The sequence below is a fragment of the Ruditapes philippinarum genome, unplaced genomic scaffold (genome assembly GCF_026571515.1).
Source record: "Ruditapes philippinarum isolate M1 unplaced genomic scaffold, ASM2657151v2 ctg1715_1_1_1_1, whole genome shotgun sequence".
Lineage (NCBI taxonomy): Eukaryota > Metazoa > Mollusca > Bivalvia > Venerida > Veneridae > Ruditapes > Ruditapes philippinarum.
Window position 1 is genome coordinate 13,823 of NW_026866475.1, and position 19,525 is coordinate 33,347.

Here is a 19,525-nt window from a genome sequence, read left to right on the forward strand (position 1 = left end):
ACAGCTGAAGTGTCATTGTATTTTATGGCCAGGATCTGACTCACTAATAAAACCCATCAAAAAGTTACTCACTGGTATAACCATCTTTTTTCCTCTATGCTATTTGACAAATTTATTACAGTTATGGTGATTTAGTATTTTGTATGGAAGTCAAAATACTTCTTTGTTTACATTTCGCTTTTTTATGACTTATTATTTCACATTTACTGCTACTTTCTTCAGCTAACAAGCATCTTATATGCTCTTTAATCATTTTTAAATGTTATTAAAGTTATCTTTCTGATTAAGTTACATTTATTTATTTCTCAGGCGTAATGTGCCTTTAAACATGGCTATGGTTTAGTGACAGGTTTTGACAATGGACTGTATTTGATCAAAGCTATATACACAAAACATTACGCCAGAACGTGTACAGGTAGAGCAGACTGTGGCTTAAGTCTTTCATATTACGAGTTGAAACGAAATAAATATTGAGGAAAGGGGGTATGGTTAATTAGGATTCCAAACAGATATACATGTATGTTATATAACAACCTTTATTACAATGGTTCAAACCATCAGTCATACAGATCATTGCTATTGCACAGTTTTTACCTACAAAATTATCAAAATACAACAAGAAACATATTAAATTACATTATAAGATTCAGTAATTATACACCAACATGTAAGTATTTTTTATCATTTGTTTTTGCTACCAATAGTTATCGTCAGCGCTACGTATATAATACATGTATGAGAGATTTATATGAAGTGAAATGCTATTAAACATCTGGTATTAATTCCAAAGGTGTGTAGAAGTTGAAAAATCCTTCAATTTATATATCAGCACAGTTCTTTCACTCTATAATATAATACTTAAAATATCCAACATAAGTCATTAAAACGTATTCTGTATTATGCCATACAAGGTGTTAGGTTTGCACTTTTTTATCACTGTTGATAGGTTTTTCCTGAGAGAATTGAGTAGCTTGCTTAGCCCCTCACACTTATTCTTTTAACCTCACATGCATGGCCATAACATATCATAAATGAACATAGCCATTATTGTAGAAGAAAAAAAAACGATTATATTTCAATAAAATAGTAATTTAAGTTATTGTAAAATAATGGAATGTTATAAGAATTTTACTACATTGTTCTTTTTCGTCATAATTACAACCTAGTTACAAAAGAATATAACTCTGACATAGTAGCATAACAACAACACATTATCAAAGCAGTAAAAGCAACCTTTAGATTAAAAAATACTGTTATAAATATACAAAATCTAGTAAATAAATATCAGTTTTTACTGCTACCTTTAATAATATTAGAAAAACAAATGTCTATCACAGAGAACTGTTGCACGAAATCACATTCCATGACACGTGCTAGAAATTATATCTGATATATGTATATATCTGTAAACATTGAAATTTAAAAATTATTCAAAACAGAAAATCAAATTCTATTATGTAATATATGTAAAATGTTTCATTTAACTCCCCTTACAGTAACTGTAAATTAATTGACCTTCTGTAAAAAAGAAAAAGGTACACGTTATAAGGAAGACTTTTGGATAAAAACGTAACAAACATTACACCTTCATTCAACATATAGAAATATCATGTATACAAAAACATAAAAGTCTAATTTCCTAAAGACTCTTTATAACTTAATTTATCTAAGATATGTAATTTCCATTATATTAAGCTTGTTTAAGATAGTAAAAGACGTTGTGTTTTTTTCCCTCAAAATTACTCTGTACACTTAATAACACAGTCAATAATTGGATAACAATAAATCATATAATGATGATGATGTAAGCAACCATTTATATGTGCTGATTTATCATTACAGAATGTACTTTAAATGTCAGGTTGTTTATTCTTGGTCCTGCAGAAACTTGATTCAATCTTCCAGCACAGTTGCATCAAGACAAACCTTTTCTATGGCACTTGTAATTGTAGCAACTGGAATCCTGGCTTCACACATGTTTACAAACATGTACAACTTTCTTAGAGCATAATCATTCTGTAACACAAAATAATCACTTATTTCTTACATTCTATACCTACTAATATTTAACTATAGATAAAGATTAAGTTTAATTAAAACAAATTTTGGTGAGCAAACAGTATCAAACATTCAATCAATATACAGGCTCAATGAAAGTTCACAACATTTTGTAACTATTGAGAAGTCCTTCATTATGTTAAAGATATACTAAGCTAAACTTGTAGGTAAAAATCTAGTAAATTCTTCGTGAATATGTTTAATTTGAATATGTGAATGTACAAATTACTTTAAGGAAGTTGCATTTGCATTTACTTGTCAAATTGATTAGGTCTATTATAAAAACTGCCCGTTTTTTTTTAATGACACTGTGAAATCATTTTGTAACTACCCGAAGTGTGTAAAATTAAAAACCTACAAGCCTTGTTACTGCCCAATGGGCGGGGTCCCCTCAGGACAGATATTTCGATCTGAACCGCAACATATGACAGATATTATAATTACATACTGGTAAGTACATGCACGAGTATTTCATAATTTTATATAAGCAAGATGACCTTATATCATAAGCATAGGTTTTGTTCTGTTTTGAGGAAGTACAACACGATAAAATATAAAGTGACAGACCTCTGGAATATTAAGGTGATCATCACAATTTTCATCAAGGAAATCAAGAACTTGTTCATAACATTCCCAGTCCTGAATATTGCTGTGTGTTTCCATCATGTTAGTGGAGGTCACATGATCATCTGTTGCTATACCAACAATCATCTTTACAGTTTTATCAACAATGTATCGCTCCTATAAGACAAGAATATGAGCATAGATATTTTGATACAGCTTTAACTCAATACATCATTGCAGCTGTACTTCTGGACGCTTGCAGAAATCATGATCACAAAATAGACAAATATCGTTAATTCATTATCGTACATAAAGTGGCAGAAGAGATGGATTTGACATTTTAAAGTTCATTCCATTGGGTGAAAAAGTGAGATTTTAGCATTTAGTCAGTCAAGTGTACTGTCCGGGTATATACTGGATTATGGTATATAGTGAGGTGCTCCAATCCTTTTTTTAGTCTTAACCCTTTTAATACCTCCATCATTAATAATTTTGGTGTTTACACCATGACTTTACCTGTCTCACTTACAGTACCATATATTTGCTTTAAACAGTAACCAATCTTTGGAGTAAGATATCTGACCATGATTTGGTTTGATTTTTAAAAAAAGGAATTCTTTTAATTAACTCAACAGTAGCAAATATCCTGTACATGTAATCAAATACAAGTACATATACATTTGAATGTAAGCCAAAGGGTCAAAAATAGCAGAACATGTTTAGTTAACACATTGAGTGCTGGTTAAAATAAATTGTTAAAAGTACATCATTTTTGTATGAAGCTTTCAATTTCTGTTTCAAACATGCAAATTAATTGAACTGATATCCCCTGTCAAATGATTCAAATCAAATAGTTGAAGCTTGTTAGTATTATATACCTTAGAGCATAAATATTATGATACAAAGCTCTAAAGTCCACAAAAATAAGAGGACATTTTCTTTAAAAATATGACATTAAGGTAGTTTTTTTACTGTCAAATGTTTATCAATTTACAGTATATTGTTGATAAGAGAATTTTAAACTTTCAAATGTATCAAAAGCAAATTTTTTTCTTATATTATCAAATTTATTGAAGTCAAAAGAGAATTAAGGTTCTAGGACAATTAGGTTTTCCTTAATATTAATGTATGAAGTTTAAAGTCAATATCTCTAATATTTCTTCAGTTTGGATCCCAGAAAAAATAGTCTTTAAATTATGTAAGAGAATAAAAGTTTGTGGACAATGTAGTTTTCCATTAATGAGATATATCAATGTAAGAAATTGATATCTCTAATACATTGTACTTTGAGAAAAAATAAATATGAAAAATACATAGGGCAATAACTAACTCCACAATTAAGAGATGGTGGGTTGAAACCTTATTGGTGTCATGGCTTTATTTACTCATAAGACACCAGTACCAGGAGTTGCACTCAAGAGAATTTCAAATAAGCTTCAAGCTTCTATCACAATCCAGGTAAAATCAATTATGTTAAAATTGAACTTTACTATTACAATTAAACTTAATTAACATCATACCTTGTTAATAGCTTGTATTTTTGCCTCTATTTCTTGAGCTTCTTCTTTCGACTCCACCAGGTTCAGACTACGTCGTAGAATCTCAAGGGGAACGTCTTCAGACTTCACAGCATCTTCCTACAAGTCATGAAATTAATACTTATTTTTAATTATCTTTATAAATGTTTTGCATTTAGATGGTATCAACAACAAGTTCTGTCTTTAAATAAAACCATTAAGAATAAGTTATTCTAAATATGCTTGTGTTTGAGCATAGATAGTGCTTCAATTAAGAGATATTTTCTTTTTCTTTGAGCTCCAACATTGCTCTTACACCATCCTCTAAAATATTTATTAGCTGAAAAGATTATTTTATTGTTGATGTTGGTTTTTAATTTACACAAACAATTTTAAGCAAATTTACAGCTTTACTGGAAGAACAAGACCAAAACAAGAGCTGTCATAGAACTGTGTGCGCCACTATTATCAGTGCTTGTACAGCAAAAGCCTGGATAATGTAGAATTAGCCCTGCACACATATACATAAACAAATTGTGATGCCAAGGCCAATACCTGGGTTAGTACAATGACTCTTCCTTTCTTAGAATAGTCAAGCTAATAAAATATTCCATGCATTATTTCAAGACTGAGTGAGCATCCAGGTAGATCTATCTTCATCTAGCAGAACTGCTCCCTCACATTTCAATTATAAGAGAAATTTGTACTACATAAATATAACTTATATAAACCAATTTAAGTCCTTTAATGATTTGATATTTTGAAATTATATAAAAAAAAGTAAAAATCATACACAGGGATCTTTAGGTCTTGGGGGTGCTTTTCTGAATTTATCTCCCTTTGCTGCCTGCATTCCCTGGAACTCTGCAACAGTCATATCTCCTATACTCATGTCTCCAAACTCCTGTACATGGCTTGTATTTGTCTCAGACTTTGTAATCATGAATTGTTTCTGCAAAGTTTCTGACTTCAAATCCTCCTGAAATTGTGTTAAATCATTCAAATCAAATCAGGTGTTACAAAGCATCTAAACTTCAGCTAAATTTTACTGTTTTTTGTAACAGTACTATATTTTAGTCAAACAACAGTGGCAGCTGAGGAACATTAGAATCATTATTGATAGATCCCTACTCTGACCTTTAATTTAACCACAAACATTGTTGTAGCGAAATTCTTATTGTATCCACTTATCTGATAATGAGAATTTGACAGGTTAGGGATCTAATTGCATTGCCTTCAGCATTAAGCCAGGAAAATGAAGAAAAAATGAATCCATTAAAAGGCCCAAAATGACAAAATTGAAAATGCTGTAGGCTCATTTTGATCAAGTCTGAGTAAAGATAATTATGAATACCTTGTCAGAATCCTCCATCCACTTAACACTATAAACATCACCGAGATAGGTCTTTCGAGTCTTGTCAAAATAACACGCATATGATGATTCATGGGCATTTGAAGCTGTTGTGACATATGCTGAAATTACATACAAGATATAGAACCTAGTTACTCTCAGAAAATATAAAATATTTACATCAAAACAGGATAATTTAGACAGTGATAAAATATATGTATTAAGTATTGTTTAATTGGCTTTAAAGGGAGACACAGGCAAAATTTTCATTTCTTAGTTTTGAAATTTTCATTCATTATTCTGTAAATGTCCTCAAAATGAAAACACTAAACAGTCAAAGGAACAAAACTTTTCTCCATATAAAGAATAAAATGGTGTTTTCCTAACTTGACACGCGTGGGTCAGGTTAGAGCGCTAAAATTTCACAATAGTTGTCACTGTGTACTCTGGAAACGTTAAAAAACATGTCAAATCAATTACTTAGACTTGTTTCAATCATACAATATCAACAATATTTGTTATTGTAACTTCCAGGGTTTGTTCAAATCGCAGGACTTGTTTTTAAACTATTCGGTGATTCTGTTCGCGTCAAAATTTCGTTCAACATATATAGATATATTTAAACTTCAAACCCAAAATATATAGAATTTATACAGAAATTCATGTTGGGACTTTAAGAAATGTCATTTTAGGGTGATTTGAGTACAGAAAATCATTTTTATATTTTTGCCATTATTTTGCCTGAGTATCCCTTTAATTAATCCGAATAGTTTTAAAGCATAAAGCAGATTTCTGAAAAGAAAAAAACATTGCTGTAATTTACTTTAGTATACACATCAATAGGATATAACAATGATCAAAGCTATACATGCATCTTATTTTATATTGAATGAATAAGTAAATTCTTATTATGCCTTTTCTTTACAAAAGAATAGAAAGACCGAATAATTAGATGATGAAATTGTTGATAATGCTACTGAACTTTGTGTTCAGAAAAAAAAACTTACCATTAATGTCTTTAGGTAAGAGATCATAAAATATGGATCCTGATTCACAAGCTTCTACGTAAATCACCAGCTGTAATAATTATATGTATAAATGTTAATATGACAATAACATATTATTCCCTGATTTAAAGCTGCATGCCTCCAGATGAGCCAAACTATTTCAAGCAAATCAAAATAGAGAAAAATATACCAAGATTTTCCGAAAAAGTAAAAATATATAACATTTAAGTAATAATTTAAATGTTATACATGATTAATGACCAATTTTACAGTATTTATCACCACATTTCTACTGCGTGACAAACCAGTAAGGGCTATTTTTGCATATTTTGTCCTTTCTTTTGGGTAATAAACCAAGATTGTAAATGCTGTTTGCATTGTGTAAATTACTTTCTTTGTTCAATTTTACAATATTTTACTTTTTAACATATTTTCAAAATTTCATGAAAATTAGCATGAATCTGGAGGCAATCTTTACATTTTTCCTTTAAATGTAATATAACAACAGCTCTACAGTAATAGTACTAATACTTATACTAGTATTTGACATTTAGATATAGTTTTCATGTATGAGAATAATACACTTAGAAAAAAAACACCTAAATCTAAAGAAGTTTTAAAGCATTAAATAGTCAAGTTTAATAATTGCTTAAGTATAAATAAATAAATTCAAATAATATTGTATTATGTTGAACAATCAATTGTCACAAAGATATTTTGCCTCACTCAAGGATCCAACCAGCGACCTCTGTCTTACAAATCTGATGCTCTTCCTACTGAGCTAAGATGACATTCTTTCATTATATTAGATACATTCATAGATACATGACAGTCACTTTGTAAATATTTTGTAGGATATATATACATGTATATATATATATTGATTGGTAAGGTCTTAATGGTCACATGGGTAAATTCTGTTGCCAACTGCATGGTAATTGTTAAAGTGTAAATGTAAAAAATATTGTTTATATTTTGATTAAAATGATTACAACATACCCAAAATGAAGAAAATTTGTCAGTATATTTTATTAAAAGTGAGTTGGACATGCATGAGATTACAGTAAAACCTACTAAAAACAGATGCAGAATAAAATGTACATACAATATTCATGCAGATATTGTATGTCACATTCCTTTCAAGAATAGACAATTAGATTATGAAAACAACAACCAGATATAGCTTTATACAAGCTTCAAACCCACAGAGTAAAGTGACAAAATATTCAGAGTCAGACATCATCCGGTAAATAACCTTTCTAAGATGGCCAAAGGCTTATATACTTATTTATGATAATGTTTGCTTACTTTTTTGTATCTTTTTTGGTCATGCATGTACATGATTGCATCTATCAACTTTTGTGCCTTCAACTGCAACAAAAAATATTTGCATAATGCATATCTATTTTGAGAAACTAAAATAATCATGAATATGTTAAATATGCTTAAATGTGACAATTTTTTTAATTAAAAGAAGCAATGTATAAAGCTCAAATTGCAATTTTCAGTGAAGTGTCTACAATGTTTATTTGTAAATAAATATGCTTGTTTATTTCTCAAGAACAAAGCCTAAATAATAAACACAAACTCTGCCTGACTGATCATAGGCAGAAGCTTCCATAGTGTCAAATGAAGGAATAGAATGAAGACAAAAATGTTTATCACTTACTTACTCCTTTTTGTTTTGTTATAGGGAAAAAAGAAATCAAAGGTCAAGTCAATAAGGTTTAACCTAACTGACTTAAAGTTTCTTCCACTATTAAGATTATACATCTGATCGGATATCATTATTAAATTACTCCTGACTGTCTTTACCACAGCAAAAAGATAATCATGTTTAATGAAAATATGTGTATCACATTTAACAAATTTACCATTTTACTGCCAAAGCCCAAGATACCAGGGCCACCATGATCAACAAAGTTAACAAACACATGATCCTTGGGACCACTGAAAAATATATAATATACAATCTTGTTACAGTATAAACACATGATATACAATCATGTTACATTATAAACACATGATATACAATCATGTTACATTATAAACACATGATATACAATCATGTTACATTATAAACACATGATATACAATCATGTTACATTATAAATACATACTATCCAATCATGTTACACTATAAACACATGATATACAATCATGTTACACTATAAACACATGATATACAATCATGTTACACTATAAACACATGATATACAATCATGTTACACTATAAACACATGATATACAATCATGTTACACAATTTACATTCATGTTCTATACTAACAAAACAATTTATCATGCATTTTAATATACAAAACTATAAAAATTATTTGAAATTGTTACTGTGTAGACATTAGAACAGTTTGACAATCTATAGTACGAGAGACAGATCGCTTGAAGGATAATAAAGCCCCTTCACATATTTGTTGTTTTTTCCTTCTTCTGTATCAAAAGTGTATTGTCACTGGACAAAAAATGCAAAATATTTAGTTCTTATAAACACCATGTTTACTCAAAAGCCCTTTTATTGTCAATGCCTTTTTGTGCTTTACATATTTTGATACGGAAATTTGACCATGTCCCCATACGTTATGACATATCGAAAATTTGATAAGAACAATACATATAGCATTATTTAGTCAGGTTTGCTGGTGAGATTTTATTGATTTTGCGAGGGTATGAGCATGCAGGTTGTCATATTTTTCCTCCAGCTAATTAGCATATAATGACATAGTGACATAGTTGCCGTAATTGGAATGCCGAGGTATTTCCTGATGTTTTTGTAAATTTATAAGAGAAATACAATGATTTTTAAGTGTTTTCCTTTATCACTATTTCTTTGGCTGTTATATTTGTATTTTACATAATTCACCTACAACAAATACAAATGTATGTATAGAGGCATTAGCCCAAAGGTCACCATTTTCTGAACAGATGGTTTTGGAATTAATTTTTCCTTACATTTAAAATGTGTTTTTCATGTAAATTTAAGGACAAACTTTGGATATCTTACCTGTCAATGACTTTTTTCCCATTAACTTTATCTTTCTCTCCTTTCAAAACATTTATAAATGTTTCTGGATTCACTTCCTGCAATACCAAACATAACTAATTTCTTGTTTCATAGATTTTTCAATGCTTAGATCTGCATAAATACAGGGCAAACTTGTAATAAAGTGTTCTTTCAAATAGAAATGAAAATAAATATTAAGACTTCCAGATACAAGGAGCATCTTCATTTGTAAGAGCATACTCATGAACATCTATCAAGTTGTGTTCATTCTGGCAAAAAACAATATACTTGAACATTTTCAAGTGTACATGTTTCAATACAGTGTAGTACAATATAGTGAATGACACATTTCCTTGTTTTACATCATTTTACTTCTTCATATAAAACTAAATTACGAAATGTTTACTATCCATGCTTAAAAACATATGTTACACAAATGATCATTGTTTATAAAACTTAACAGTGGTATATATATTGTGACAGTGATGGAAATACATGTACTCACATGTACATCCAGTTATCAGTGGCCACTATTTAATAGTTTGTAATTTATACTTACCATTTTTGTGTAATCTTTTAGCACATTTTGGTAGACATTTGGGCCATCAGGTCTGTTGATGATGTTGTCCTTTACAGGATTTCTGAAGAAGAAACAATCAACAATAAAAACAGAAAAATTATGCTTGTTACTTTTGATATTTCGCCATAGTGTAGTCAGGTACGGTTTTGTCAGCGTACTGAATGGTACGGACATATACAGAACATTAAGGTGAAAGAGTTGTTCCCCTTTGTTTTCATAAACGTCATCCGATGCCAAATCTTTAGGCAATATAGGAACTCCACTGAGGTTCAAAGCCTAAAAGCATGAAATTTATAAAAACTACAAAACTCATATATTTGTGTGTTTCTATACCGTTAAACCTTACTGGTGTTTGCTTTAAAATTCAACCATTTGATAAAAAAATCCTCATAAAAACAGCTTTTTGAATTACAACAGCTATGTACACTTTTTGAAAATAATTTCTTATTGACATATAAATGAAATAGGAAGAAGTTAAAGAAATATGGAGTTTGAGTGAGTATGTAGACTTACTCTCTGTTATCTGCAATATCATCATACATCATAACAACAATCCTTTCATCAGGTATACCATGACTGTGTAATATCTGGTATGCATGACAAATGTCAGCCTGAAATATTATATATATTTTTGTGTAAAATCTGGTATGCATGACAAATGTCAGCCTGAAATATTATATATAATTTGGTGTAAAATCTGGTATGCATGACAAATGTCAGCCTGAAATATTATATATAATTTTGTGTAAAATCTGGTATACATGACATATGTCAGCCTGAAATATTATATATAATTTGGTGTAAAATCTGGTATGCATGACAAATGTCAGCCTGAAATATTATATATAATTTTGTGTAAAATCTGGTATGCATGACATATGTCAGCCTGAAATATTATATATAATTTGGTGTAAAATCTGGTATGCATGACATATGTCAGCCTGAAATATTATATATAATTTTGTGTAAAATCTGGTATGCATGACATAGTCAGCCTGAAATATTATACATAATTTGGTGTAAAATCTGGCATACATGACATATGTCAGCCTGAAATATTATATATAATTTGGTGTAAAATCTGGCATACATGACAAATGTCAGCCTGAAATATTATATATAATTTGGTGTAAAATCTGGCATACATGACAAATGTCAGCCTGAAATATTATATATAATTTGGTGTAAAATCTGGTATACATGACATATCTCAGCCTGAAATATTATATATAATTTGGTGTAAAATCTGGTATACATGACAAATGTCAGCCTGAAATATTATATATAATTTGGTGTAAAATCTGGTATACATGACATATCTCAGCCTGAAATATTATATATAATTTGGTGTAAAATCTGGTATACATGACATATCTCAGCCTGAAATATTATATATAATTTGGTGTAAAATCTGGTATACATGACATATCTCAGCCTGAAATATTATATATAATTTGGTGTAAAATCTGGCATACATGACATATCTCAGCCTGAAATATTATACATAATTTGGTGTAAAATCTGGCATACATGACAAATGTCAGCCTGAAATATTATACATAATTTGGTGTAAAATCTGGCATACATGACAAATGTCAGCCTGAAATATTATATATAATTTGGTGTAAAATCTGGCATACATGACAAATGTCAGCCTGAAATATTATATATAATTTGGTGTAAAATCTGGCATACATGACAAATGTCAGCCTGAAATATTATATATAATTTGGTGTAAAATCTGGTATACATGACATATCTCAGCCTGAAATATTATATATAATTTGGTGTAAAATCTGGTATACATGACAAATGTCAGCCTGAAATATTATATATAATTTGGTGTAAAATCTGGTATACATGACATATCTCAGCCTGAAATATTATATATAATTTGGTGTAAAATCTGGTATACATGACATATCTCAGCCTGAAATATTATATATAATTTGGTGTAAAATCTGGTATACATGACATATCTCAGCCTGAAATATTATATATAATTTGGTGTAAAATCTGGTATACATGACATATCTCAGCCTGAAATAATAATACATAATTTTGTACAATTTATAGTATGCATATCATAATTATCAATTTATGTCAACCTGAAATAATATTATTGTGTGTAATTTTCCGATATGCATTACATGATGTCAGTCTGAATCTTGAATGCATGACATGATGTCAGTTTGAATCTTGTATGCATGACATGATGTCAGTTTGAATCTTGTATGAATGACATGATGTCAGTCTGAATCTTGTATGCTTGACATAATTTCAGTCTGAATCTTGTATGAATGACATGATGTCAGTTTGAATCTTGTATGAATGACATGATGTCAGTTTGAATCTTGTATGAATGACATAATTTCAGTCTGAATCTTGTATGAATGACATGATGTCAGTTTGAATCTTGTATGAATGACATGATGTCAGTTTGAATCTTGTATGAATGACATAATTTCAGTCTGAATCTTGTATGAATGACATGATGTCAGTTTGAATCTTGTATGAATGACATAATTTCAGTCTGAATCTTGTATGAATGACATGATGTCAGTTTGAATCTTGTATGAATGACATAATTTCAGTCTGAATCTTGTATGAATGACATGATGTCAGTTTGAATCTTGTATGCATGACATGTCAGTATGAATCTTGTATGCATGACATGATGTCAGTATAAATCTTGTATGTATGTCATGTCAGTATGAATCTTGTATGCATGACATGATGTCAGTATGAATCTTGTATGCATGACATGATGTCAGTTTGAATCTTGTATGAATGACATGATGTTGGTTTGAATCTTGTATGCATGACATAATGTCAGTTTAAATCTTGTATGATTGACATGATGTCAGTTTGAATCTTGTATGCATGACATGCTGTCAGTCTGAATATTGTATGCATGACATGATCTTGACTTGTATGCATGACATATTGTCGGTTTAAATCCTGTATGCATGACATAATGTAGGCATGAAATATATACAATTACATGCATTATATCATATTCTCATAAAATTTTGCTTCTGTACAGGCATGTCATCCTGAATTTTATGTGGTTATATCCTAAAATTAATATAAACAGCACCACTTTTGATATTTAATATTTTTATCACCATTAAATATAATATTAATAGACATATACAATGTAGTTAACATAATTTGAAAAGAAGTCTGGCATTGGTGACAAATATGCATGCACTATATAAAAGTTAGAAATTATGACAAATTATGACAGCATCGTTTGTAAGGAAGTTTTATGAGATATAAGGAAAATATCTGCTTTACAATAATATACATGAATCACATGAGTTTTAATTAAAAAGGTTAAAGTACACACATCATTCAAAGCACAATGTGACATTAATTTTTCATGAGGAAAAGTTGGTCACTAACTCTATTGTTTTGCTATTTATCAATTATTTCATAAAACTTTTGTTTCTCTTTATTATAAATTAATTTACATGTATCATATCAACAACAATATTATATGATTAAACTGTAACTGAAAACGTACATGTTTAAAAAAAATATCTATATTCTCACTGCTTAATCAGATAGACATATCATGTGAAATATAAATGTAAGTCATTCTAATATATCATGAACTTATCATCCACAAACTGTAAAGTGTTCATGATCATGCACTTCTAAAGCTTAGTTAAATCTTTGCAAGAAATCTTTTAAACATTAGAGCCCGTCTACACCTATCCAAGTCTTGAATGCAAGTATCATATTCTCTTGTATTGGATAGTGTAGACACCCTACTTGAATGAGTTTTAAAGAGAAATTATGTGACATTCAAGAAGATAATTCCTTGCAAGAAAGTTAGAACACGTCCTATTTTTCTACAAGTTTTTGGCTGTCAAGACACTGATAACACCAGTTTGACACAAAACATGTGCCCGAAGGTTTGATAGTGCTGTTATTTTTATTATTTTCTGACTTTTTGTTGTTGATTCAGTGTACATGCCCTTTGAATTTCAGTAAATGATTACAATGTCTTGGTCAAAGGAACAAATCAATACGCTGATACACAGAAGAGCAAAAAAAAAATAAATAAATAAATAAAAATAAATACATTGTAAAAAAAATAAAAAAGAGCTCTTTTTCAAGTAGAGTCAAAATGGATTTAAAATGATCTTGTTCATTTAGTGAATAACTTTCATCGAATAAAGAATTTGCATCAAAATAAATTTTTGTCACATTTTTTCAATTTTAAAAAAGAATGAACGCATTTCATTTACTCCATTCTGTTTTAGCTAATTGCATCATTTTCCCGCTTTTTTTCACATATTTTACAGAAACAAAGACAAAGGTATAAATCCTGGGCTATCTTAATGAGACATTTCAGAAAAAATTGTGCCTGAAAAAATGTTGAAAGGGCCATTTATTTAGCTTATCTAAATGTGACATGTAAGAAACTTGAATAGGTGTAGACACGGCCTTAGTTATAAAAAAATTCTTATCTAAAGAAATTCTTGTATCACATGATACCCCCACCTTGTATTAAATTAATCAGATATCACATGCTTCTTTTTTCTTTGTTCTAATTAAAATCAACAGATCATGTGTGTTTATGTTATAGTCATCATTACAACAATAATGGTCATGTTCTATTGAGTCACCTGATCCGGCTTATAGTAATGCCAGCTGTTAATTCTTAATGCAACAGAATTCATATATGTTAGATGTTAGAATTAGATTTATTATCAGTGTACATTAAAAAGTTCATCGAAACATATCAAATTTACTGATATAGATAACCAATTTGTACTAAACAAGAGTGTCTTATTACAAGACCAGTTGTTTTGGGGCTTTGTATATGTATATATACCATAGTTTGTTTCAACATTCACCTTCATCATGTACCATTGCTGTAAAGGTTGGGGATCCAGGAAAACTAAGATGTAAAGAGTTTTCTTCAATAAACAGGCTTTAAAATTTGATCTATCTGACTTTATTATAACTGACAGATTTTTATTCCCTAAATCAACAGTCTTTTTGGTCATGTTGCACTTTCCAATTAGGGAATTATTTTTAAATAATCAACTGAAGGGCACAAAAAGAGCATAATTTACCCAGAGGTAGTCAATTTTATTAGGAATTGTTAACCTAAGCATTTTAACAGTGCAATGTTTGATACACTAGTTGACATTTTCTAGTAATTCTAACTTCAATATCATTATAATTTATTTTGATATCTTAAAAAAATTCTGATTGTTTGATGGACTTCTTACGAGACTTTGGGACATTAACAAGAGATGTTTTTGAACCAAGGACGGGATTGAATTTAGGACACCTGACAATATAATATATACACTTTCATAATATATATATTTACATGTACATAATATAAGCTGAACAAAAACACTTTAATATTTATTAATTACTAGATTAATAAAGTCTTATTGGACTCACTCCCTTCCATATTAATTATACTGCAATACAAAACATACCCATAATTTTTTGCTTCATGGATTTTTCAATGCTTAGATCTGCATAAATACAGGGCAAACTTGTAATAAAGTATATTGTTTCAAATCGAAATAAGTTTAATAAGTGGTATGAAACAATTATTTTTCACAATAGCATTAAATATCAGATATTTTATTAAATAGCACTCAAATATTTAATAGAAATTCTTTGTAAAGATTCAAACTCACAAAATTTATTAATTTTTTCCCACTATGTAAAACTTGCAAACACAGTAAATTATTTGATATATTCAGCTAAAGTAAAACTTAGTATAATCAAACCCCCAAAGCAATTTATGTAAAGTATCATCTTTTCAGCACAACAGCTAGCATAATATAATTTTCTTTCATTTGTTATCTGATTTTGGTTCAGTGATAAAATTAAGTCACAATTTACAGGCATGCAAATGTGTAAATCTAGTATTATGTACTAGAGGGGGCTACAAAATTTTGACAAGGGGTATTATATATAATTCCAGATAATAGGGGGGAAGGGTGTCGCATTTTCCAAGTATTTAAGTGCACATGAGTCAAATTTTTGCACTAAAAAAATTATATTTACTTTCCAGCCCTATTGGTTTGCATAAACTCAATGTTAAAAAAAAATCCTAAGTAGCTCATGGTGGGATGAAAAAATCTCAATCTAAATAGTATAGACCACATGGTTTATTTAGGACACTTTATTTAACTTACTTCTGAAGTTCTTTGTGTACTATTTTTTTTTATAAATTTTACCTTCACCTTCATACCCACTTCAATAACATATTTATATACGCAATGATATGCCCCAATTCACATACTCCTTTTATCTGCTTTTAGAATAATATTTCAATATAAAAAAACTTTGACATACACTTAAATGATACCATTATACCTACATAATAGTCTAAGATTATGATATAACTGTTAAATGTAATATAGATCTAAAATCCATAATATAGATCTAAAATCCATTTTTCTTTCAAATATTGTTTATTCTAAATTTCAGTGTCTTTACACATTTGAAAACGAACAACAACAACCAGTAGCAAAAATCACAAATGTTTTAGATATGAAATTTTCACAATTTTCATGTTTATAAATAATGAATGACCATAAAATACAGCATTCCTGATTGATTTAACAAATTAATAAACAATACAATTATGATTTTTATCTATGAAAGATTAAAACTTTAATAATTATGATCTATATCTTTAATTACTGGGACAAAAAATAGGTTTTTTTTATATTTTTTTGTTTCAGATCTTTCATTATTACAATAAACACAGATATACATCTATTAAACTCCATGCAATAATATTGTGTTCATGATTTATTTCAAAATCACGGAAAACATGTACTATACTTTTGTCAGAAGTAAAGGAAGAAATCAAAACTGCTGCAGAATATTCAAGTTAAAAAATAAATCTTTATGCATGGTAACTGGAACATAGTATATTATATTACTGGTATGTCCCAGTTGGAATGAAAAAAAAAATTGTGTCATAGGAAAAAATGTATATCTATTTTGATTGTTACATTTATATAATAGATCTTGAGAAATGTAATAGTGTATATGTACAAGTATAGACAGGAAAACCTTCTCCACTATCCTTAATTTATTTCTTATCTTGGTGGTACTGATAAGTTTTACAATCCCAATTAATGGAGAGATCATTGAATGTATAATTAAATTGCTCAGTGTCAGTATATAACTGGTACAGTATACAGATGGTACCTATATATAGTCTGATTTTATTGACCTGTCAATTATGAATACATTATAGGACTCATTTAAATATTCGATCCCACTTCGGTTTGGTCCGTGTAGTTTACGAGAGTTAATGTGGAGTATATTAGTCATGGATTGAAAGTCACGCCAGCTTAATGTGCAAGTTTTCGTTAATTCACAATAGGACAGTCGGTAAAGAGAATGCCTGATAATTGAGAGGTCTGTGGTTCGATCCTTACTGTTGCCATTGTTTTAGTACTCTTTCTTTATTTTTGCAGTATATTTTAATGGAACAGATTTGTAGTGTGTTTTACGGCATTGAAAAGACATTGATTTTCCGTTTTAATTTTAAACATGAATTCTTAAAAAAATGTTATTTAAAAAGAGTATATACATAACAAAATTAAGTAAAACATAATCAAACAAAACGAACAACATAAAATAATCATATATAGATTCAATAATGTTGAAAGTATTAGTAAGAAAAAAACATGGACCAACACGGCCTCGAACTTAAAACACGTGTGGCACTTAGATTATAAACTCGTGATTTACCCTATTGCGCTATAACGCTGAGTACACTTAGTTTAGAGATACTAATTAAATTAAATTTCATCGTACAGCGTACATCTCACGGAACTTACCGAACATCTACCGAAGATTAATATACTGTGTGCATCGACCGTGTAATCAGTATGTAATTGACAGGTTAATAAAACCAAACAATACTAACTTTATCTGTAAACAAAACACTGACACAACTGTCATGGTGTATCTGCCCTTGCCATAAAAGCATTCTATCAATTTTAATGGGTCACAGGAAATTAATATTAACTCAGTAGTGATATATTGACATGCCAGAATCTAACTTCTAAAACCATGCAAAAAATAGCAAATATCTCATCACATAGTACTATTAGTTTGACTAATTAACTCTGCACCTAAAATGCCTACAGAAAATGTTACCTACATAGTCCATTATAAAATAATTAAACTATGATAATGAGTGAATATTTATGTGGATATGTTGAAAAAAAACTAATTCAGTCATAAAATCATCTTGTAACAAGAGCTTCAGATTACATTAATCAAATAATTAAGCAATATTGGTCGGATAATTTATCTACTAATTTAAATATTACTCCACTTTCTAGAGTGTACTCAATTAGAATAAGATAGAAATGAAGAAATACAACATGTTAACACCAGTGCAGGTTCAGTAATTTAATAATAATAATATACCAGTTTCGGTTCTAACAAACCTTCATTTTTGATATAATTAAGTTCAACAGTTCAATATTGCAATCTGTACTGTACGTACATTTGATATAATTATAATCTATAACTACAAAAATTAATGTACATATTTGTGAAAATAATATTCATTCCAATAAAATATTATTTTCTCACAAATACAAGTATATATTGTCTGAAGATTCAAGAATAGAATATAATAGATCTATGTAATCTAATTAAAAAAAATATATAAATTTCTAATTTTATATTTTCACACCATTAGTATTTAAATCGATGCAATTTCCGACCCCCAACTGTTTTTTATGTTTTATCAAATTAAACAAAAGTTAAATTTTACCAAGACGTAATTTAAATTGAGCAAGTTTACATGGAGAAATTTACCTGATGTCTGTAGTTGAAGTAACCATTGGACCCAGCAACCAGTAATGCCCAGTGGTTTCCACCTTCTTCAGGTTCTCCTAACTTGTCTAACGCCTGCTCGAACTCTATTACATGTTCTGGGAAAGAAAATACACTTCCCACAACTAAAAACAACAAAATAATCACTCCTTTCATGTTGATTGTTCTTCAATTACTGATTAGAAGTCAAGATATTTTTATTGTTTATACTACAGCGGACATATTGCAGTCACATGAATACCACCTGACTTCTATCGGTCATGTGATCTGTAAATGTCCCGCCTTATTTTGCAGGTGCGTTGAGAAGTTTAACAAAAAAAAAAACAACAAAAAAACATATAGATTATTATGTTCTTAGGAACGTAAATAATTTGAAAATGTAATATTGCTTTCGTTTTATTACTTTTGACCTTTAAATTAATTTATGCCCCAGTTTGGAGATAAAGCATTGAAATGAGTTTTTTTTTCAGATACAGTAGAATCTATAGATTCCAGGCGAGAGTAATCCACAACACAAGTGTACATTATATTATTACAATCAGGGTCGTCACGTTTTAATTGTTAATTGTGGT

The 19,525-nt window shown here is 29.2% G+C and overlaps 1 protein-coding gene across 1 annotated transcript; it reads right to left on the reverse strand.

Moving 5' to 3' along the window:
* Positions 1-1,733: 1,733 nt before the first annotated feature.
* On the reverse strand, positions 1,734-19,206 carry LOC132732596 (legumain-like). The gene is made up of 12 exons (XM_060719073.1): positions 18,936-19,206; positions 10,608-10,705; positions 10,074-10,155; positions 9,515-9,591; positions 8,372-8,447; positions 7,806-7,868; positions 6,498-6,567; positions 5,494-5,612; positions 4,933-5,118; positions 4,143-4,259; positions 2,626-2,799; positions 1,734-2,016 (listed from the first exon to the last, which is right to left on the reverse strand). The coding sequence occupies exons 1-12, from the start codon at positions 19,107-19,109 to the stop codon at positions 1,894-1,896; spliced, it is 1,359 nt and encodes a 452-aa protein (XP_060575056.1). The 5' UTR covers positions 19,110-19,206; the 3' UTR covers positions 1,734-1,893.
* Positions 19,207-19,525: the final 319 nt, after the last annotated feature.

Coding starts and splice junctions, on each gene's coding strand:
- LOC132732596 (XM_060719073.1), bottom strand. CDS start 19,109: ATGAAAGGAGTGATTATTTTGTTGTTTTTAGTTGTGGGAAGTGTATTT. Junction 7,869..8,371: donor TGGGCTTTGGCAGTAAAATG/GTAAATTTGTTA, acceptor TTTTTGTTGCAG/TTGAAGGCACAAAAGTTGAT. Junction 6,568..7,805: donor ACCAAAAAAGATACAAAAAA/GTAAGCAAACAT, acceptor TAATTATTACAG/CTGGTGATTTACGTAGAAGC.